Here is a 24,789-nt window from a genome sequence, read left to right on the forward strand (position 1 = left end):
AACATTTCGCGTTTTCAGGATGGTACAGCTGGCAATGCACGTTCCTCCATTTTCTTTTCGGTTTCCTCGATACTTTCTTGGACTGCTCTGCTTAAGTAATCGTTTCATTCTAAAAGAACTAAAATCATCGCTGCATGAGGGCAACTCATAAAGGCGACCCCATAACGTCTGTTTTCTTGTTTCTTTTATATCTACCAATATTTCGTGGCGTACTTCTGGCGGCAAGCTTTTAAACTGTTCAATACGCACATCAATTTCTTGTGAATTTGCATTATATTCACGCCAGGGTTTGAATTTCTGTGGACGTAGATGTTTCAAATAATGTGATCGTATTTATTGTATCTTTGTATTCACTTGAGAGCTCCGGTAATTTGAAAATATCATCTTTCACTTGCCTTTTGGTAGGTGACTTTAATAAAAGTTGAGCGCTAATACTACGCTAGGGCTTGTTGTATTGCTATTGGAAGGGTTGAGGCAATAGAACCTGTATACTATCATCTTCATTGTTTAATTTACTGCGTTGTTACAGCCATTGGGCCTAAAAATATTCATAATTTCATTCTCTTTCAAAATCAATATTGCACATATGTATGTAAATATTTTAAGATACTTACAATGGTATCCCATTTAAGCTGTCGAAAACAAAAACAGGTCGTACGTGATAATAAGGTAATTTCCATAAACGGTGAAAAAGGCTAAATGGACAGGCGGCAGCAAAGAGCCTTTGTTGTCTTGAAATCCTTTGACAGCCTGATGTAGTCATATGGAAATATCTGAAAAGATGCTGCAATATTTTTAAAAGAATTTCTGAAACCAATTCATTCCCCACCGGCTAGTATTTTGCCCTTTAAAGTTTCTACCGGCACAGGACTACCACACGGTTCAACAAGTTTCCAAAGGTCTGTTACTGCCATAGCTTTTAAAATATTATCTAAGTATGTAAATAGTTATTTAAGTACGTAAGTAGTACAAAATGTATGAATCAACTAAACAGACTTGGCAACTTGGAGCAATAATAAAAAAGTAAAGCTGTCAAACAATCGGCGATAGTATCGATAGTTTGGTCAATTGAAATAATGATCGGTAGTTTTATCGACTATCATTTCATTGATATCGTATTTTCTACCTAGCGTTTTTGACACTTGGACATATCTGTTGGAAGAGAGCAAAACTTGGCAACATTATTTCTAAAACTGTAATTTTCTATATTATTTTAAATAAATAAAATAAATAAAAATAAAATAAATAAAATGCAAGCGACAAAAAATTTGCTAAATGTAACTATTGTGGCAAGAATACCGCACTAGTGGTATAATGAATAATAGGAAAATAGTGAGTATCTAGCTACATATATCTTGCGGTATGTAAACTTCCCGCGGAAAGGAGGTGTAATATTTATAGAAGTGACATGACAAAGCTTGAAATATGCCGCTTATAATACGTTCACATATAAATAGATCTACTTTTTCGCGCTTTACTCAAAATCAGTAATTAAAAAGCGCGATTCCCATAGAAAATTTCTCTCCAGAAATCTGAGTTTATAAAATAATCTCAGATAATAATGATACTTTTTGACATACAACCCTATGTTTTCTGTGTTATCGATAACTATTATTACGAATGTAAGGGGAAACATCACAATAAAAACTAAATTAAATGGATTCATTCATTGGCTGCTAACAATAAACAGTCGAAGGAAATCCGTATGCGACGTTTACTGAGGTTGCAAAAAAGTATGGCAGTAATACATATTCGAAATTGGATATTACGATTTATAGTAAGTAATAAGAGGACAAAACGTTTATGGACACACGCTTTTTTCTCTAAAATGAGTCCCTAATTAATAATATTTAACAAAAACTTTATTAGAATTATGTTTACAGACCAGTTTTCTTTGCCGACATCCATTTCATTTAGTTTTTATGTTCTATGCCAATAAGTATCGTTATTACCTGGGATTATTTGATAATCTCAGATTTTGGGAGAGAAATTTTGTATGGGAAATCGTGCTTTTTAATTACGGAGTTTGAGTTAAGCGCGAAAAAGTAGATCATCTACTTATATGTGAACACACACAGATTATCGCAAGACATCGTTGGTCTCACTAGGTAGAATTTGATTCGCTAAGTGAGCAGTGATGAGCTACTTTTTGGTACCCAATATATCGAAAATTTTTAGGTACTCAATACTTATTATTCGGTATTCTATATCTAATACGCATGTTTACGGTAAAATGTGTGCAGATTGGGTTTGATTACATTCTGCACTATGTATGCGTCCACTATGTCCTTGGTTATGCAAGGATGATATATGTATGTATGTATTACAAAGTTTGGCCATCCAAAGCGAAATGGTGAGAGTAACTTCGATTGCCACGTTATACGGGATTCGGCAGTAGAATTGTAGCCGCTCATTTCATTTAGCTTCGGTAATTTTTTCTTATATCACCAACACAATCTCAGTTTTATCGTAAACAAACCGCTGTCACATCCCCTGCTATGCCAGTAAATCAGTTGAATCCTTCACAATCGCTTAAAGCCGGTTAAGTGCCTAATGCTGGCCATACATTCTGAATTCTCTAAGCCATAGTTATGGAAATTTTGTTTGGCGAACACCGTGCAATTGTTGTTGCACCGAAAGAAAAAACGAGAGAGAGCTAGCCGACTCTCACAGCGAACGAAATTTGTGCAACCCAAGGAGAATTAAGTATCATAGGTGGAGCCTTCTTAAAACGGTTACTTTATTTTTCGCGATTTTGACAAGTCTGACGTCAGTTTCCTTTCCAATATAAAACAAACGCACAGAGCAAACAAACGGAGGAGCAATTACTTCTTTGTGAAAATTCATTTCAATAGTTGTTTCCATTGCTTGCGCCTACTCTTATTCTTCAATTCCCCTTCCTTTTGCTTGTTTATTAACGGGCTCTTACGACACGGCGAATTCGGAAGGCGCAATGGTGCATTCTATCATTCTTGCTTCCCAACTGTCTTTCAGAAGTGCTCCTCCAACGTGCGGTTGAATCTTTCGACCATTCCATCTGATTGGGGGTGCAAGGGTATTGTAGGTGGTTTTTTTAATTCCTTCTTTAGTCTGAAGGGAACTCAACAGGTACTCCAAACTGAGTCACCCAATTCTGACCTCTTGGTTTGCTAGAGCGTACACTTCTGGCCACTTACGAAAGTGTCATAAATTCGTGGTAATAAGTAACTAAGTAAAGAAAAGGTAATAGCATGAGCGATGATGAGGAAGTTATTTATTTATTTTTTAATATTATGGCATTGTATAACACAATGCGGCAAATCTTCAATCAACTATTTGTGGTTACGGCAATTCACTTCTAATCGATTACCATGGTTGGTTTGCCCATAGGTTGGTTTGATCAGCTGATTTATGTGGTTATGGTTATGACATCTCTACAAATCTTCGCCTATCTTCTTCTTTTCATACTTCATACTTCGCTTTTGTCAAACTTCACAAAAATGATTCACACAAGGCGAATTTATTAGAAGGCAAAGTGGATTTATTAAGGTGATGGCAACCACCCAGCTGAACTTTTCGCCGTAGATAATGAACAACGTCAAAATCAGAGAACGTAAATTCAGAGTTGTTGTATTTGCAGAGAACTTAAATTCATAGAAAAGGCTCAGGCTTGCATATATATCTGCAATGTTACAAACTTATAATACGTTCACATATAAGTAGATGATCTACTTCTTCGCGCTTAACTCAAAATCCGTAATTAAAAAGTGCGATTTCCCATACAAAATTTCTCTCCCAAAATCTGAGGTTATCAAATAATCCCAGATAGTAACGATAATTATTGGCATAGAACCCTGTGTTATCGATAATTATTATTACGAATGTAAGGAGAAACATCAAAATAAAAACTAATTGAAATGGATGTCGCCAAAGAAAACAGGTGTGTAAACATAATTCTAATAAAATTTTCGTTAAATATTATTAGTTATGGATTCATTTTACAGAAAAAAGCTTGTGTCCATAAACGTTTTGTCCTCTTTTTACTTACTATAAAATTTAGTATCCAATTTCGAATGTGTATTACTGCCAAATTTTTGCAACCACAGTAAACGTCGCATACGGATTTCCTCCAATTGTTTATTATTAGCAGCCAATTGCGTAATTAAATTAGCTATTCCTTCTCCTTGTATTTTCTTCATATCATTAATAATAATTAAAGAAACCAAAACCACCGAAATATTCCACCAAAATAATTTCAATGAAGAAAACTCTCTCAAAGCAGTACTGACAGCTTTTGTAGATTTTGGATTTATAGGTGAGTAATGCATATGTGAACGTATTATTACTCTGAAATCAGAGATTCGAAGGTTACTGTAAAGGCGAATTTATTACAGGTGACAGCAAACACATATAAGTAAAACCCTACATGTATTTGTTGTTGCATTTGGTGCAAGCATCATGTCAAAATCAGCAAGCAAATGTAAACATACGAATGTAAACATACCAATACATACAAACAAAGCATATCATTTTGACGTAAGCCATACCTACGGCGAAAAATTCAGCTGGGTGAATGCTGTCACCTTATTAAATCCACCTTGGTTACTGTGCATACAATGCTCTGCCTATGAATGTGCGCTGGATGTGGCAAGTGCACATACATACACACAGCATATACATATGTGTATCTGGGTATATGTATATAAATTCTCAAATTTAAATTTGCATATGCCATCTTCCTGTGTGTCTGGTAACGAGCGTTTTCTATAGAGGATTTTGATTCGGTCGAGGGAATTCAACAAAGTTTTACAGAAGGCAGACATAATATATGCATATGTATATATAATTTTATATGATTTGGAAAAAATTCAAATATATAGTCATATGTAAAAGCTACCTAACATTCTTTGCTTCTAGTCCGCAACAAATTCTTATCGACTGCTGCTAAATTTACATAATTCAGTCCCTTACTGTTTTGGTGAAAAATTTGTCTGTGATGATTAGTCTTCACGTGACGAGTACCCCTCAAAATTCCATACATTCCTGTCTTTTAGACTTCTCTATACATTAACGTTCTCTGAGCTCAGAGAAATGTAAACATATGTATGTATGTAAACATACAAATACAAACAAGGCATTGTCATTTTGACGTTGTTCATATCTACGGCGAAAAATTTAGCTGGCTCGTTGCCATCATGTTAATAAATCCACGTTGTGAAAAAAAAATGTGAGGGGAACTTCGGTTGCCACTTCACGGGACTGATCCGTCAGACGAATTCTGCACGATCATTTCAAATGTATTTACGCACTCGTTCTTCATTAGCAAAGAAGAAACATAAGCGAAGGCTGTGTTGATTTTTTTTCATCTATCACTAACACAATCTTATCGGCCAAAATCTGCACGATAACTTCTCACATTCCTACGGGAACTAAAAAGATGGCAAGTCGGAAATAAAACCTATAATTTTGTGAAAGCCTTTCTATTGAATCGCAAATTTGCCGTTTCGATAAACAATTACACTTCCAATACCCATCCCATGCATAATGGCATACCACAAGGCTTACCACACACTGTTTATTATAGCATTCAATGAACTTAGCTCTTTAATATCCTCGAACCCAAATGTAGATCACCTGATTTATGCTGACGATGTCGTTATATTTTATACAGTTAAAGATCTTGGCCAAATTAAAACCTCCTTCACAAATATCTTAAACGAAAACGAACGCAGAAAAAAGTTCAACTTTTCACGTTTGCAGAAAACGCAAATGTTCTTTCCCAACCCTATCCATATCTAACACCCAAATACCCCATACTAACACGCTTAGAACACTTAGTATAATTTTTGATAAAAAACTCACTTATAAGGACCACTGTAAATACATTAGAATAAGTTTAATATCGAGACTTAACATTGTAAAGTACAATACATCTAAACACAGTTGTATTCATATGTCGACGCATGTAAATACAACAAAGGCACTGATGTTATCAAAGATTGACTTTGGACTGGCGATCTACGGACACTGCGCTAAGAAACATCTTGCACTGATTCAAACTCCTTATCATGCAGCAGTTAGAAGAAGCATTCGAGCATTTCCCACTTCACCTCTCAAAGCGGTGTTAACCGAGGCAGGCGTGCCCAGCATTCAAGACAGAATGTTACACAATACAATGTTGCTTATACCAACGATTCTCCAAAGCAAGAATACACACATGTTTGCCTTAACCAACTCAGCAAGACATAAGCGAAATTTGACAAAAGAACCGTCAGTGATCATGCAATGCTTAATGCTCATCAAACATCTCAACATAATATCGATACCAAACCTCACCGCCCTCAGTGGCAGATCCTTAAAGCTTCATTTATATGCAATATCTTCAAATACCAAAAAATAATACTAACAATAACGAATATATACATACAAATATTTAACGAATGCGCTGAACCTCACAAGTCAGAGTGGGAATTTATATATATTATATAAACCGACGCCTCTAAATCCGATACCCACACCACGTTTGCAGTCACAAGCGACCAGAATACGACCATAAAAGTTGGCGCCTTGCCACAGTACTGCTCTATATACACAGCAGAGGCAGCGGCACTGTATGAAGCGGTTGCCTTCGTCTCGCGATCAGATAAAAAATGTATAATTTGCACAGACAGTAAATCGGCAATAGAGGCTCTTCAATATTCTCGATATCCTATATCGCTGCAAAAGCATAATAAAAATTATGTGGGTTCCGGGTCACGCTGGTATCAGAGACAATCACCTAGCAGACGAGCGGGCTAAAGAAGCAGCCAGAGAACCACTGGAACTGTTTACGTATATTACAACGAAAGATATTCGTAAGCATGTTTCAGATAAGAAAGATATTCGTAAGCAGAGTGGAGAAACTACCAACACCATTACAAGGAACAGCCACCAAATTGTTTATGCAGAGATTTAAGAACGTTTACTCGCCTTAGAATAGGCTACCCTTTAAAAACACATTGCCACCTTTTAAATGGTTCCGACAGTCCGAACTGCTCACAGTGTAACTCAAGGCTCCCTAATTGTTATTCACATCCTAAAAATTTTATTCGGAAATCTTCAACCATCCAACCTTCTTAAAGCTACCACCTATGAAAACATCAGTGCCATTATCAAATCTCTTTAATTATGTAATATTAAAGACATTTAGATATATTTCATAGACATACGGTATTATTATTATATCAGTTTGTAAACCAATTTTATACATATATAACGTAAGCCGAAGGCCTTAGCAGCCTGTGCTTATTACCTCAGTGTATCAACAATTTATAGCTGGCTCTCTTGTAAATAAATAAATAAATAAATAAATAAATAAATAAATAAATAAAAATTTCTCACATATTTATATTGGGGCGCACCTACGTTCTCGCAGTTTTTTTGATGAAAATACAATTTTATTCTGAAAAAAATTGTTACACGTGAATCATTGAAAGTATTGCCCATCTCTGGCTACTACTTTTTCCTATCTTTCTGGTAGATCTCGTACACCGTCGCGGTAAAACTGTTCATCTTTTGAGGCTATCCACGGATCAAGCCATTTTTTGACGTCTTCATATGAATGGAACTGCTGGTCAGCTAGACCATGAGCCATCGATCGGAACAGGTGATAATCGGTCGGCGCAATATCTGGAGAATATGGCGGGTAGGGTAGAATTTCCCATTTCAGTGTTTCCAAGTAGGTTTTAACGGCAACGTGAGACCGAACGTTGTCATGCTATAATCACTTCTATAGAATCCCTGCTATAGAATCACTTCCTCGTACCTCTCCGTGTTTGCTGCCGCTTCTTGCTCAGTGCTCGGCTCAATCGCATCAATTGAAGTCGATGCCGATTCCCAGTAATAGTTTCATAATAGTTCATAATAAATAACTACAACTTGGTCCCACCATATACATAACATAACCTTCACAGCGTAAATATTCGGCCGAGGCGATGACGTAGAAGCATGATCGCGCCGTCCCCATGACTTGCTTTTCTTTGGATTGCTGTAATAAATCCATTTTTCATCACCCGTCACGATGCGATGAAGAAAACCCTTCCTTTTTCGCCGCAGGAGCAGTTGTTCACAAGCGAAAAAACGACGTTCAGTATCCCTTGGTTTTGACTCATAAGGAGTCTAAGTCCCCTGTTTCTGAATTATTCCCAAAGCATGCAATCGCTTGGAAATGGATTGGTGGGTAACTCCTAATACTGAAGCAAACTCTTATTGCGTTTGGCACGGATCCTCATTGAGCAATGCTTGCAATTCAGCGTTTTCGAAGGTTTTTGGCCTTCCTTCACGCGGACGGTCGTCAACATTAAAATCACCGTCTTTGAAGCGACGGAATCAATCTCGGCACGTTGTTTCACTCAAAGCAGCATCTCCATACACATTTGTAGTTCTCGATGCGCTTCAGCCGCCGTTTTTTTTCGAATGAAAGAGGAAAATCAACACTTCCCGCAAATGACGATTATTCGGCAAAAGTATATGATACCAAAACAAAATCACTAATGTGTCGAAGCAGTTTGTTTACCATATGTCTAAGCTTGGTCTATGACGTTTAGATTAGCACACACTGCTGGGGGCATCTATTGACAAACAGCTGGAACTTAGTTGCGCTACTAATACATTCCCATATTCCCACATTCGTCCAATCAGTAGTTGTTCAGACGGCAACGAAATGACATTGTAAATTTTTTTCGTATATCACTGACACATTCTTACTTTTTTCGTAAACAAATCGATGCGTAGCCCAACGGCCGATTCTGTCAAATTCGCTGAGAGCCGGTTACCGGTCTTACATTGGCCACACCATAACAATCTTTTCACCATGATGCCAGTATAATTCGAAGTAGTGACTATGTTATTACTTACTCAATGCTAGGGACTGGGACAAAATAAAATTGAAACTAAAATACCATATTGACCGTTTCCCACAGGCATTTCGTTGTCTTGTGAAATGGTCTATTTGCACTTATTCTGAAATTCAATTTCGCTAACGTTGCGACACGTGTAGGGGCTGATCGTGGGAACCGTGTAGTTTGACAGTTGGAAAATAAGCTAAATTGATTGCATAAAAACGAAACGGGTAGAAGTTCAGAAGTCACGAATTGTTCAAGGCGAGGAAATAATGGTCAATTATATTAGATAATATTAGATAATTTTTTTTTATTCAACATGTTTACTTAATATACTTACATAAATATTTTTTCTTGTATATAAAATTTCAATGACAAACAAATATTAAATTTAACTGATTTTTAATTTAAATTCCAACTATCTAAATTTGTATGAATGTAACTTAGCAGTTCTGTATTGTATACATATTTATTTAGGAATATTGTAGCGAAATGTGGTATACAAGTTTTGCTTCTTGTATCTTTTAGTTATACACATACGTAATTTTAAATACGTTAACTTGTACATATGAACATATTTCTTTACATTAGTTACTATGCACATTTTTGTCACAGATATACACACATATACTTATGTATCAGCATCTCATATCAATGTCTTCGTATTTCTTGATTTAATTTTTTATATTCGTAGTCCATGGTATTTCTGGTGATTTTGATAATTTCATCCATATCACCAGGGGCAAATCCGGCAGTATGAATTTCAGGCAAAATTTTTATAATGGCATGGCCTGGACGGAATGTTTTATTTTCACCATTTAAAAAATAGTATTTAGATATAACAACCGGCTGGATAGGACATTGACTCTGGAGAGCAATGTGGAAGGGTCCTTTTTTGAAAGGCAACAATGTATCTTTCATATTACGGGTACCTTCGGGGAAAAATAATAGCTTGCAATTATGTTCTTGAATTGCCTTGGACTCCTTCTGTAAGGCGTTGATAGAATCTTTTTTACTAGAGCGGTTTATGAAAAGCGTACCCCATAGCCACGCGCCCAAGCCAAAGAAAGGAAAGAAAAGGATTTCCTTTTTAGCTACTACTGTTGCTCGCCCAATTATTGGCCATAAATACGCTAGTCCTATAAACAAATAAAAAATATTTGTAGGCATATCTGTGTATAAAATTATTTAATATAAAATTGTATACCACACAGGTCAAGAAAGCTTTGATGATTAATAAGCACAACAGCGCCGTGTTCCACGCGAATATTTTCTAGACCTTGCACCATCATTGTAACACCTAGTGCTTTGCAAAGTTGTCGACAACCCCAAGCTGGTATGCTGTTTAGATAAATATTTAATATTCAGAGAATAGAAATCATGTGTAATAGAAATTGGCAAAGAATTTTTTTCATAATTTATATTACTTACAATGCGTTCCTATAATCACGCGGTCTGAAAAGCATTAGAGGTATGCAAATAAGAACAATAGCACCAGAACCAATCATGAACACAGCCATTTTCAGTTGGTACGGCGCTTTTGAAGAAAAACTCAAGATAAGCGCCAAAATGCAGGCTAGGCCAATCACCTCGCTCACGCAACTCATTCTGTTTTCTAGAAATTGATACAATACAAAAGCGTGTTTAAGTATGAATTGAATTAAAATTTTTTGGTATTATTTACATGGCAAAAATCTAACTAACATTTTTTAAGATACTTATTACTTTATTAATGGAACAAGTTCAGAAGTATAAATACTCGTATAGAACGTACAACATAAAAATATAAAAAATACATAAATAACACTCTACTTTTGATTAATTTATACACTAATTTAATTTTATTCTATGTCGCATGATATTTGTTGAAATAGTCCAAGCACATCTTGCGATTTTGGGCAATTCAAACAATACGTTGTCGTTTTTTAAGGTTTTTTTGCTTGTTGTCGTCCGAAAAATTTCCTCTTCTTTTGGTAACACACTACGCACAACTTTCTTACAGGCTTGCCCTGCTGATTCTTGCGAATCGGCAAGTGGTGAGACAGATTTCCTCTTTTCTGCCTATTAGTGTTGGGCACAGTATTTTTTGAGGACAACCATTCGTTCAATAATTTGTTTGCAAGTTCAGTGAAGACAATTTCTGCTACCTTTTTTTCCGCTAGTATCTCGACCAGAAAATATTTTTGAAGACCATGTGTGGTGGAGTTCGGTGGAGCACCGTTTGAATAGTTTTACGCCGTACTTCTGTGACTTTACTGGAATATACTGCCGAAATACTTGTCGTCTCCTCCAAGGAACGATTGTCTCATCGACAACAATTTCTTTGTCTGAAGAAAAAACCTTCTAATAATTAACCATAAATATGTCTACAAGTGGTAAAACTTTTCCAAGTCTCTTTTTTTGTACTATCGTTTCATTGCTACGTAAATCCAAGTTTGATAGCAGTAATTCAAAACTATTGCGGGACATTGTTCTCCCCGGCAATAAAAAATTGCATATAGGATCCGTTGACCAACATTTCTTTAGCATTGTTTGTACTAGTCCCATCCAAATCATCAATTCTATACATTTTTTAATTTCTTCGGAAGTGGCGAGATTCCATTTACTTTGTCCAGCGTGACCAGTCATTTCATGTTCAAGTAATTTCTGCTCTGTATATCTATTAGTATCTGTGACTAAAAAACTTATTACTGTTTCATTCAAGAATAGCGAAAGAACTTCACCTGGGCTAATGTCAGACGCCAAATCCAACAAAAGTTCGCTTTTCCCAGTGAACGGAAATTATTGTTGCCTGCTATCGAACTCGTTCCATTGGATACTATCCAATGAATCATTAGTTGTGTTCAATTTCTCTTCTGCCAGTTCTGTTAGTAATTCTTGCAATATTTTCACTTACATATGATTAATCAGTATCTAAGCCTGAACTCGACGAAATTCTATTTCTAACTTTTCTCCTAAAACTCACAACGTTTTCATCAGTACTCTTACCAATTTCACGCCGTCCAATGAACATTTTTGGCATAAAAAATTACTGATGTGCCTTTCAGAAAAAGTATGCTTCTCATCTGAATAATCTAGGATACCTGCAGTGAGATCCCTTGCAGATCTCTAGCCGAAAATCAAAAATAAGCTATTTATCAATAAGATTATTTCGGGACAAAACAATTTATCAATTTCATAGGTCGATAGCACTGTAAATTCAGATAATTGACAATGCCCGGACCTACTGGTGTTACATTGTTGGTATTCCCGCATATCTCTGAGCTATCGTTCTAGTGCGCCGACAGTAAGGAAACTTAACAGGTCTTTATTAAACTTATATCGGGGAGGAAATGACAAAATTGCCGAAAGTACCCCCGTTTGTGTGTTAGTTGGGTGTGCGGCAGATTACACCTGGTTTTTTAGGATAGATGAAAGCGTGCTAAACCAATCTACACATTTGAGGTAGTATATATCTTTTCCAAAGAAAGAAATGAAACATATTGCCGCGGCTCTTCGGTCCAACACAATTAAATTTATATATTTACATATCACATATTATCATACATTCAACAGGGGACCGGGTGAACAAATGCATCTGCATACACACGTAGAATAAAAATACGTATCCCTAGATTTGCAGGTTTTGGGTTTGAGGGAATTGTTAACTGTTTCGACTGCGTGCTGGAAATTATGTTTACACTGTAATTCGTTTGTTTACGTACAATCTGTCTAATGGAAGCGGCAAAATTCAAGCTTAAAGCTCCATTATAAAAAAATTAAATGCTGCAAATAGGCGTATTATACCTTTTTGTTGTGCAATTTGTTAGAATTAAAGGGTTAAGAAGCGTACAGTGTTTTTACAAAGTACGTACAAACACTAAGGGTCTAAAAATGTCACGTGTATCTGCAGCAAAATATTGGAAGAAGTCGAAGATGTTGTGTAACGGTATACCGAAGTTAAAAACGTTGACGACTTCCCCGGACGAATCAAGATCAGAAGATCAATGATTTGTTTGTGACAAGCCGAACTTATAGTTGCAGAAGACCTTAAATTCTAGAGCCATTATCACGGATGAATCTTCTTTTTGGGAGTTGCATTCGTCGGTCCTGGTGTACTGATAATAATTGAAACTATCAACGAACTGTTAACCATCCAGTTATGTTTCATGTTTGGAACTGCTTCTCCGAAATATCCATTTGAGTACAGATTTGATGATTAAAATTAGCCAAAAACCATTATTATTGTCAGCTGAGAAGGTATTAGAAAGAATTAGATTTTACAAGAAGGCAACGATGCAAAACATCATTAGAAGAAGGTGTGTAGAGTGGAAACAACTTTGTCCTTCACAGTCCTCTGATGCCAACACTATTGAAAACATTTGGGCAATAGTGAAGAAAAAACTTAGGGTAAAAAAATATGGATGATCAAACAGTTATCAAGGTATATTAAGCTGATTTGGAGCCGATTACCTCCACAACTTGCGCAGAAATTAGCACAAAGTATGACTCGAAGATGTAAAGCCATAATAGATAATGGTGGAGACTATAGATTTTATTGAATATATTGCGTATAATAAATATTATAAGCCCATACAATGCAGTGTGTTAGAATTTAATTGCACACATAGTTTTTGGCGGGCTTCTATTAGACAGACTGTAAATACATATAATAATATACACATAGTCCATAAAGTCTGCGTACACCTTACAAATATTCTTAAATTAATTAAAAACACAATATAAATCTCTAAGAAAAAAGTCTATTTGGCATTAAGTTTACCAACTTCTGTGCTTTCTTAGCTGTAATCTTTGCCAATTCTGCCCGCATATCACTTTGCAAAGCCACCTTACTGGTTATTACATGCTGTCGAATAATTTTTTCCAATGGATTCCACACATGTTCAATAGGATTGAGATTCGGCGACTGTGGGGGTGTTTTGATATATTTTAGAGCGTTGTAAGAGAGTTAAAACTCAACAATCTCGGCTGTGCGTTTTTTTGTCTTGTTGGAAACAAAAGGTTCTTTATAAACCAAGATTTTCTGCACTCTGTTTCGAATTCTTTTTTAAAATGTTCAAATACTTCCATTTATCCATTGTCGATTATAAATTTTAATTGACACACACACCATTAGCCGCCATCATCCCCACACCATATCTCCACAACCGACGTGTTTGCCTGTACTAACAAGATTTTATTTCTCAAGAACAGTGCCTGATTTGCACCTGATTTGGTCTGAAAAAACTACTTGTTTCCAAAACTCTGTAGGCTTATTTATGGTATATAATTATTAGCAAGTTTAATGCGCTTTCAAAAAATGAAATAAAGCGACACTACCAGTATTCAGCTTTACATAAAACTTTTCTAGCAGTTTCCGCATAAATACTTAATGTTTGGTTAACGTTTTTAACAATTGTTTAGAAAATAGTTCAAAGGTTAACCTTTGCCATATTGATTACATTGCATCCTTCTCGGACCGATAGTGGTCTGGGACGGCCATACCTAGGCTTAGATGTGAAAATCCCGGATTGTTTGGAATTTTTTACTGCGTGTTGAACAGAAGAATACATTATCCCAATAGTTTCGCCAACACTTCGGAAGTAATTTCCATCTTTCTCCAATTTTATAATTATTTTTCTTTCTGATACTCTAATTTCTTTTGCTTTGGTTTTCAAATTTTTTAAATAATTAGCAATTTTAAATAAAATGTGCAACTGAGTTTGCTAACCGATCTATTATAATAAGAAATAATGAAAAGTACGCACGAGCGCAAAAAATTCACTAAAGTAATGGTATTATTAAAATAAACAAATGTACGCACACTTTCTGGTGGTTATATTTACAATTTGCTGCAATTACTTACTTACTGTTATGTAAATAATGAAGTGAATCTTGTTATTTTCTTTTGCTTGTGTGGCTTAAGAGGAATAAATAAATAAATAAAATATATTTTCAACTACAAATTAATATTGTGTTTTTAATCAATTTAAAAATATTTATAGGCTATGTGTATTTCAAAGAAAACATTTGGTGCGTTGAAAATCCAATAATGGTATTTCAATGTCCCATACATTATCAAGGTCAAGCGATTTGACGCCGTTTGGTTTTCCGGAACGGAAAGGCGACATTCGACGAGCCACTGATAAAATTGGGTAGTCATTATGCAAAATATTGACTTAAATTGCGACAAAAGTATAAACTACCAATATGCACATACATACATATATACAATGCACGAAATATAATTCCATTTCATCTCCATACAATTATGACAGGTGGAAATGAAAATTCGTCAATTAAATGTAATTAGATTATAACTGTCACCCCCTCTATGTGTAGTATTGAAAAGTATGTGCACTGAGTGTTGTTAAATCATGGACTTAATTTTGGTTGAAATCACATTTAAAATTTTGCGGTTTGTTTAACTACATAGTATGTAACTATTTTCTTTACCAGAAAAAATGCGTCCGTAAACTATTTTTTAACAAATTTTCTAAGTTCTATGTAAGGGAAAGTAAAACTGCGAAACTTTGATTAAATAAAAACTAAAAAAATTAAAATACATCTACAATTACGAACTTAAGTGCAAATGAACAGCAAAAATAACAACAAAAAAGCAGATCACTTCGACATTCAGACCACCAAAACGCACAAAATTTGCTTTTTGCTGCTCTAGTAACGACACCTTTTATGATTGCGCCTTGCTAATTCTCGTCTCAGATTTCAAAATGCAACACAAAATCGAAATAAATAACAATGGAAGCAATTTGCTCAACGGTACTTGTTTCAAAGCTCGTATTTAACACTTGCACCAATTGTCATTGAACGTTCGAACAATACTGAATATTCAATTGTGAACTTCGACAGTTTTCGTGGACGAATTACCTATTGCTCTTATCATTTGAATGAATATTATTTAGATTAAGGGTTGGGAGAGCAGTAGATGTGTTGCCGCGCCGCATATGATTTGTTATGCTTGGGAACGATATACATATATACATTAGAGTGGGCAAATTTTTTTCCCACATCGTTCCTAGCAGAGTGAGACTCTACATAAAATTATAAGAAAGGATGTCTCTTAAGTAATTTTCGAGCTCCCCAAATTTTTAGTTCGACTAATATATAAAAAATATTACATGCAGTGACTTTTCCTATTACAATATTAAAAAATTCTATATATTTTGCTTTGTACCGGATATTTTTCGCAAGATATTTTTAAATTAAAAATACATAGATATCATAAATAAATTTTGTTTGCGTACGTTGCGTATTTGCAAAAAAATACTCAACAACATCGTTTGTAAAAAATTTGTTGAAGCGTTTTTGAAGCGCCTCTAAACCTTCACTTTATACATATATTAGATTTAAAATTAATAAAACTGCATATCCAGAAGTTTTATAAAGATTCTGTTTAAAATTTTTTAAGTTTTGATGCACATTGTTTTTAATTTGTCAAAATTTTTGTGAATTATGTACAATGTTTCTTACTTTGATTTGAAATATTTTTATTATGCAGTGAACTATATTTTAATAAAAAAAATAACGATAAGGAAATTTTAACATAAAATATATTTCGAATATTATAAATGGCTGAATTAAGTGAGCTTCTCTTAAAACATGGGAGTTTCGAAGTTGACTTTAGAGTTATAGTCTAATAGATTTATAGATTAATATAAAATAAAATAAATAAAAGACGAAAATAGATTTATAATTTAATGTAAAATAAAATAAATAAAACACGAAAATAAAAAAAAAATAGTTCCATACAAATTGTTCCGCCCTAATATACATATACATATACGCACTAGCTTACTATTAACTGCTGTTTATGATTGGAGAATTGTTTTCAGTGATAGTATACTTTGATTACAAGTTTCGGAGAAGTTGCCACGAGGGCTCCCTTTGATAACACTAGTTTACCGTCAAAAAATTCCTATCTTAAATCGATTACTGAGTCCAAAAATCCAAATCATTTTCTGTCCTGTAGTTTGTAAGATATCGCCAAATAACGGATTTGGAAAAAAGGATCATAACAATTTCTACTATCTCTAGAATTCGTTAACCGATAAACGATAAACCAAATTAAAGATAATTCGATTTTTTATAGTTTGTTTATGTTTAACTTTTTATTACAATTAAACATTTTCAAGCTATTTACAAAGTAACAAAAAACTGTTTTTCTTTTGCTTAAGTATGGAAATTTTCTATTTATGCGCATTGTAATAAATACTTAAAAAAAGAGTTTGGAACATTTTTTACTCATTTCTTCTAGAAAAAATTTAAGATATAAAAGAAAAAATATCTGGCAATAGATATAAAAGTTATTTGCATGCTATTATTAAGTTAGGTTAAATGAGTGGCCAACACAGAATTGATTTTCGTAATAGCTTTAGTTGCTTTTCGTTGTAAAAAGTTACATACATACTATAGGGTAATAAAATGGAATCACGGACAGCAACGTCGGCATCAGACTTGAATTAACATACCAGAGAAAATTCCAAGATGGACGATAACATTTATTCAAAATTTTATTATTATTTGTGAAATCTAATGAATTTTCAAAGGATATAAAGTATTAATAAAACACTTACAAATACCTGTTTTTCGATATACATATTTCGTTATTCCTATATGAGAAAAAAAATTATATAGATTTTCGGATTCAGCGATCATTTCACATAGGCACTGGATGGTCTGGTTCTTCGGTAGAAAAATAATTAATTAATTGTAAACCAGTGTAATCATTCGATATTTATTTTAGATTAAACGCACATGTACATAAACATAAACATCTTTGCGAATACAGTACAACCCAGGGCGAATCAATGCAAAGTGAAATCTCTAGAGCAACAAGAATATTTATATGTATTTAGTTTCTGAAATTTGGCGATTTGAATGTCAAAATTCAACCAGAATTTAAACAAGCACACGAAATAACAACAAAAAGCAAGTCACTTTGATATTCAAACCACCAAATCGGAATAAAAACAAATCTACTAACTTTACCTTGTGTACAGGGTCGGGCACTCGCAGTGTAACTAATTAAAAAGGCCATAAACTTAGTTTGGAATATTAATTTTCAAAGTAAAAAATAAGTAAAAATTATACAAAATTAAGAATCAATTTACTTTGCTCGATATGACCATCTTGACTAAGGCCTTGAGACGGTCCAGAAACGAATAGTAACTTGCCCCCGAAGCGACTTGCAGGTATTTTAGCCCACTCGCGGACAATGGCTTTCTTCAGGCTCGAGACTGGTGAATCTTTTAGTTCGGACCTTGCTCTCCAAAATGGCCCAAAGGGAATAATCGGATTCGCGTATGGTGAGTTTGAGAGCCATTTTGTGGACGTTATGAAGTTCGGAACGTTATTTTTTAGCCATTCTTTCTTCACTCGAGCTTTGGGAGGGGGTGCCGAGTCCTGTTAAAACGTCCATGATCTGCTACCGGGAGTTTCACTCAAGTCACTTCTTCACTTTTTGAACCATTTCACGTGATGTTGCAGTCTTTTGATGACCACCTTCATGACGTTTCGCGATGCTACCAGCATCATTGTAACGCGTAATGGTGCGATAAACAAAAACTTTATTTACTTTAAGGAGCTCGAGCTCACGAACAATCGCTGGTTGTGATTTTCCAGCCAAATATAATGAAATCACACTACGTTTGAAATGCATTATTCATTTTCTTTTTTCGCGTTTACGCTTGGCAAAATGCTGCCGCGCGCTTATAAACAATACTCTGTATATCCGCCTTGGTACAACTTAAACTTTCCATCTAAAATTACGACTGGGTTCTAATTACTCTCTGAGAGTGCTTGTACGTAACACATAGGATACTAATACTAAGATTTCGTACTTTGGACATGAATTAATAGCATGATAAAATGTTTCGCCTAACCGCGGATATACATATTTATATATGTACGCGCATAAACTTTATTAGTTATTTGAAGTTTCCATCCGAAGAGGGTGACGTACAGTTGTATTCCATTTTCGAATGGCAGAAGGTTTCACGGCAAAACTGAGAGCTTTTACGGCAGAATTTTATTAATTGACATCTCATACCCGCATCGAACAGGGGCATGCCCTTCCCAATTTGATATTGCGGCGGCCCAACGCTTGAAATTCTACATATGAAACTGATACGTACAAATGTATGTGCGCACATAATTAAGTCACTTTATCTTTTTACAATACTTTTCACGCTAACTTTTTGTTATAAAAATATAGTTTATTGCATACCAAAAAGTTTATTGCATCACAAAGACTTAAGAAATTTCAAAAAACTATTACCAAATTTTCGGCTTTTTCAACCGAACCTTTGAAAACTTCTGGGTAAATAGTTTTATAGCCCATTAAATTTTAGTATAATACAGAGTAAGTTTTCAACCCGGATTCATTTTGGATTTTTTTTTAATTTGATTTTTATAATTGTGATGACAACCTTTTTCAATTTTTTAATGTTTGCGTATTTTGTACAAAGTGTGGAACTTTGATTTATAAGGCTTTTATTATTTTATACAATGAAGTACAGTAGCGATCATAATTGAGTGCATGATGATTTGTTTTTAATATATATAACATTTTTCGAGTCAGAATTTTTTGTATAGTATTTTGTAATATTATTCATTCTTTAACATTCTTAATACAATTTTTAAACTGTTTAAAGGCAGATGGTTTCTGAGGAGCTTTTTTCATGTCAGTAATACAATCGGGCGTTTGCCAAAGGCTGCTGGGGTGTTTCATTCCCACAGTGGGCACTACCGAATGGTAGCCACGCACAAACCTACTCGGCTATTGTGGCTACAAATGCGCAAGACCATCTATAAAAATTTGTCAAACCAAAGCGATTTTTGAGACTCTGTATTGTACTAAAATTAAATAAAGTTTTATATTATATACGCAAAAGTTTTCTAAAATTCTGACTAATTCGAGATTTTGTTGAAAATTTCTTGAATAAAGGCTGCATTGATTAATTCCTGCGGCTTTTGTTAAAGAATTAAAATTAAGTGTTAAAATTTATAATCATCGACGGATGCATGCATGTATATAAAGTCTTGCTGAAGTTCGGCTATGTACCCGCGTCATGCTTCAACTGAAATTTCATAATTATAATCAATGAAAAACATACATATATTTAAAGCTTTTACAAACAGTACTTACTACCTTATACTAATACAAGCATACCCACCAAGCTCTTTAAAAGATATCAATATGTGTATAAGCTATGTACATACATATATATGTATGTAAGTAGAATTGTTTGAACGAAATGTATATAAGTATTTGTCACACAAACCGGCAGCCAATTTTACTCATAGTGTCGAAATAATGCCTCTCTTTCTTTCTTTGAGTCAACAGAATTAATGAGTCGCGGAAGCATTCCGGCAATTGAAAAAACATCTGCAGCTCCTCATCCCTGTCGTGTGTCACTACATAAATTAAGAATGTTTAATTCCGTTTTACCATGCGATAAATGGAATGCTCCACCACGGCTAATACAATGCAATCTTTTACAAATCATTGTCATAGGCATATATGATACTAAAGATAAGGTGGCCAGAAACTATATTCAACGACATTCTATGGGAACTGACTAATTATACGCGCATTAATACAAATATTCTGAAAAGAAAACCCACACGCTTAGAAAACCTGCATAAGATATTACGAGGCAAGCCATCAAATAGAACCCACAGAGAATACGCAGAAGGGGACGTCAAGCGCAAGCTTGGTGAAGACAGCTAGAGAAAGTAATAATATCAAGTGAATTGAACTGGAATGAAATAAAAAGAATGCCATTGGATAGGGATAGATTAAAGAGTTTCGTTGTGGCTCTATGCTTCACTATGGGGCGAATAAATAAAATATATACAGATATGGACAGATAAATAGCACAAATTTGAACCTTACCTATATGTTAAGTTAAGTTTTTAGTACGAATTCTGCTTTGATCAAATAAATTTGTTTGTTTACATTTATTACCGTTATTAAGCTTACTTTTATGCGAGGAGTTTACCGTTTTTTTTGGACGGATTTTTTTGCGTTCTATTTTATTTATGCTTATTGCTGAAGTGGACACAAAAATTTTAACTTGTGCAGAGGAGAGTACAACTTTAATATTGTTTCAGCGATTTTTATATTAGTATAATTTTTTGTTTCTTAAATAAAATTTTAAAGTAATTACTAAAAATGGGACGTGGAAAGCTTTGCACGCCGGAGAAAAGAGCTCTTATCTACCGTATGAGTCAAAACGGAAAAAGCTATGCAGAAATAGCTGAAATGATGATATGCTCTCGGAAAATGGTTTATAATACTCCTAATTTAGTTAAGCAAGATTCATCCTATCTAAGCAAACAAAAAAAAAAAGGAAAGAGAACCAATGCCGCGAAAAAGTGATGTTAATGTGGATTGAGGCATAATACGCAAGAGCAAAGCAGATCCTTTTAAGTCGGCACGGCAAGATATGTATATTCTCTCCAAAAGATATATCAAACACCGACTCGCCTTTGCGAAATCCCACAAAAGGGCCGATTACTCGCGTGGTTGGTAAAATGGATAGATTTCAGTATCTGGATAAACTCAAGAATAAAATGGAGCCATTTGTGTTGAAGTTTATGCCATTAAATTGGACATTTATGCTGGGCAATGATCCAAAGCACTCTGCAAACACAGTGAAGCAATGGCTCAGAACAGAAAAAATTAATGTACTATATGTACTGGATTGGCCGGCGCAGAGCCCTGATCTCAATCAAATTGAAAATTTGTGGAATGATGTTAAGGTCAAAATCGCTAACAAAAATTTTAAAAATTTTGATGATTTGTGGGCCGCAGTTGAGGAGGCGTGGTACTCGATTCCAAAGGAAAGATGCCACAAGCTTGTAGAAAGCATGGAGCGACGGCTTGAAGAAGTAATCAAAAACGGTAGATATAGTACAAAATACTAATGTGGTAAAATAATATGATTACTTTAATATCTGATTTGTTTACTATTTTTGCTTTTATTTGATTTTTTTAGGATGCGCTATTTATGTGTCCAGGAGGTTTCGTGAGTTAACAACGTTCTCGTAAACTAAATCAGAACTGAAATCCTTTTTGACCATTTTTTTGTTTTAAAGTGGAAGCAAAAAAGTTTTTTTATTTTTTATGTTGCTTTTTTCCTAATAAAATATAATTATTTAAAAACATATTCAACTCTTTGCTTTCAAAGTCTAAATGTGCTATTTATATGACCATGGCTGTATATGTATCTGGATGACTAAACTGCTTGGGATTTTTATTCAGAATATGACTTTGTGCACCAATATGCTGACCTTTCATATCACTTTCCTTGTTGTATCCTTGTGTATAACGGTCTGTTAGTTTCACAAATCAAATCCGTGGTTATTGCTCCAGTCTTTTTGTTGCAATCAATAGGTTTGCTCATGTAAAAAATATCCAGAGATAAATATCAAAAAGGGTACATGAATGCAAAAACAGTAACAACTTGCAAGTTTTACGAACAGCTGATTAAATTATTGGTGGGAAAAATCATAAAAAGTACAAATTTTTTCAGTTGAGCTACCTCGTATTAAATTAAAAAAAAATAATAATAATAAAGCAAACAAAATGCAACATACCGAGCTTAGCGTCACTTGTTCCCCAGGCGCATTTCGTAATTGTGCATCACGTAAGAAAGTAGGAATAAATTTTACATATGGACATGTAAGCATACAATATATTTGCAGACCCGAAATTCCGAGAGCAAGTCATACAACAAAAACTTCATACGAGACGGTAGTTCTTTACGAACACACCACCGCAAGAAATGCAGCATTATAAGAATGAGAAAAAGATGTCCGATGCTCAATTGTTTCAAATGCTGGAAGAAAACATGAAAAAAAGAATAAAGAGCAGAATGGAAAGCCCATATAGAAAGGGAGAAAGTCGATCTTTCTCAAAAAGTACATACATATGTACTTGAAGTGATATGTGAATGAGAGACTGAGAATTAATTACACCACTGCCTTATAATTTTAATTAAGAGAATGTTGATTTTAATTTTTTTTGTTATTAATTGTAGTATCATACATTTGTTTTTTTAATTTTCTTTTTTAATTCACATTGTTTTTAATTGAATTCAGAAAATTTTTAGTTATATGTGAATGTATGTTACTCACAATAAAAGGTGAGTTTTTTTTTAATAAATTTTTCGTGTTCATAAATTTTGGTGATGTGTTTGTATTTCATGGCATATAGAATCTCTCACTGAATTTCCTCTGCAAACTTCGCCATGGGCTTGCTGTGTTTTGGAGTTTATTTCCGGCATGCCTGCCGAGACATCTGACGAACTTACAATCAGCTGTATCGGCATGCATCTCGGAAATAAACTCTAAAACACAGCAAGCCCTTACGAAAAGGCAAATTTCGGAAGCTGCAGCAATGCAGACTGTGGTTCAGAAGTACATGCCTTTGTACTCGTATCATTGGCCGATTCGTATTTAATATATGACTTCAAATAAATTTTCGAAATTGAAATGATATGTTGGTCACAAACTTTGTTAAATTCGTTTTTTAATCAAGTGACAGATAATAAACTTCCAACCGTTGAGAACATCTAAATTATTCCATTATTATACTGTCTATCTGTCACTTTAAATGTTAGAAGTTAAAAGATAGAAAAAGCTTTAAGCTCTCCAGTCCAAGCGTTTGCAGTTGACGATGCGACTTGCATTCACAATGACCATTAAAAAAGCACAAGGATAAAAGCTTTATTCAAGTGCGTTAATTAAACTGTGAAAGTCCATACTTCTTACATCAGCACTTAATGTGGTAAAGTCTGGTCGAAAACTAGACGTAAAAAATATATATCCAAAAGCACTTTAAAAATAATAAAAATACAATTTCTGCTCGGGTAGCATGTCAATGGGTGTTCTAGTGTTAAATAAATAATATTACAAGATTTGAACTATTTCTATGAAATGTTACCTGACTTTATGTACAGGTGGAAATGAGTTTGGTTTGTTGTTTGTTTTGTTTACGTTGATTTCATTTTAGAAACTTTAGCCTTTATGATTAAAATAAAACGGAATTGTTAAACTATTTCCATTGCAGTTTAATTTAAATATTCGGGCACTTATTTGAAAGTCGGGGCTTCATTAGGAGTATATGACACTTTTTCCTTAGATCACAGAAGGCATTTAATTAATCAAAGTAATGGGTGTTTAATACTTTAAGTAGGTATATTTTGTCGTAAATAGGCAATTTCATAAACGAAGGAAATTTCTTTCATACATATTCTCAATTATATCTGACCATGACTTCTTTTTTCGCTCTTTTGATATTGAATTCTATCACAGAGCGTAACAGTTCATCCTTACAATTTTTTAACTACCGCCTTTGAATGTTGATAATCTTCTAACTGAGCTTTCCCATGTGGATTGGTCTGTATGCTGGGATTTGACAATGGTAAATGGAAAAACTGATTTCTTAAACGAGATTATTTTAAATATACTTAGATCCCATATTTCAATCTGTATTACTGAAAGCAAATCTTCTTCGTGCTTTGGGTTCAACAAAACAGTATGGGCGGGGAGCAGGAATCGTAATAGGCACTGTGCAGTGTGGAAAAGAACAGATGCAAATTAGGGCGCATTTAAAGCAAGAAATTAAGCTACTGCAGGCATTAAACAGGAAAGACGCACATTTTTCTTCAAGAAGTTGAACGCTTTGCTTTGGAATAATACGTGCCACACAAGCAACGAAGCCATTGATCCTTTATGGGAAATGTTTCCGGCCCGTGTTATCTCTCGAAAAGGTGATCACAATTGGCCACCGAGATCTTGCGTGAAAGAGAAGGTCTACGCCAACAGCACAGGGTCGATTCAAGACCTCAAAGATGGAATTCATGAGGCTATCGAGGACATAGGGCAGCTGCTTTGCAATTCGGTTATGGAAAATTTAATGAAA

The 24,789-nt window shown here is 34.4% G+C and overlaps 1 protein-coding gene across 3 annotated transcripts in view; it reads right to left on the bottom strand.

Annotated features, from left to right (window-relative positions):
- Positions 1 to 9,243: 9,243 nt before the first annotated feature.
- LOC129247627 (1-acyl-sn-glycerol-3-phosphate acyltransferase alpha) overlaps positions 9,244 to 24,789 on the bottom strand; it is a 46,969-nt gene continuing 31,423 nt past the window's right edge. Inside the window, exons 1-4 of one of the 3 annotated variants that reach the window (XM_054886826.1) lie at positions 15,622 to 15,697; positions 10,290 to 10,473; positions 10,066 to 10,199; positions 9,244 to 9,997 (exon numbers count right to left, since the gene is read on the bottom strand). In XM_054886826.1, coding sequence (XP_054742801.1) covers positions 9,510 to 9,997; positions 10,066 to 10,199; positions 10,290 to 10,465 — 798 coding nt within the window. In that variant the 5' untranslated portion in view covers positions 10,466 to 10,473; positions 15,622 to 15,697 and the 3' untranslated portion in view covers positions 9,244 to 9,509. Of the gene's footprint in view, positions 9,998 to 10,065; positions 10,200 to 10,289; positions 10,474 to 15,492; positions 15,698 to 24,789 lie in introns of those variants that run through there. The other 2 variants (XM_054886823.1, XM_054886825.1) reach the window with 2 other exon arrangements.

The sequence above is a fragment of the Anastrepha obliqua genome, chromosome 5, assembly GCF_027943255.1.
Source record: "Anastrepha obliqua isolate idAnaObli1 chromosome 5, idAnaObli1_1.0, whole genome shotgun sequence".
Lineage (NCBI taxonomy): Eukaryota > Metazoa > Arthropoda > Insecta > Diptera > Tephritidae > Anastrepha > Anastrepha obliqua.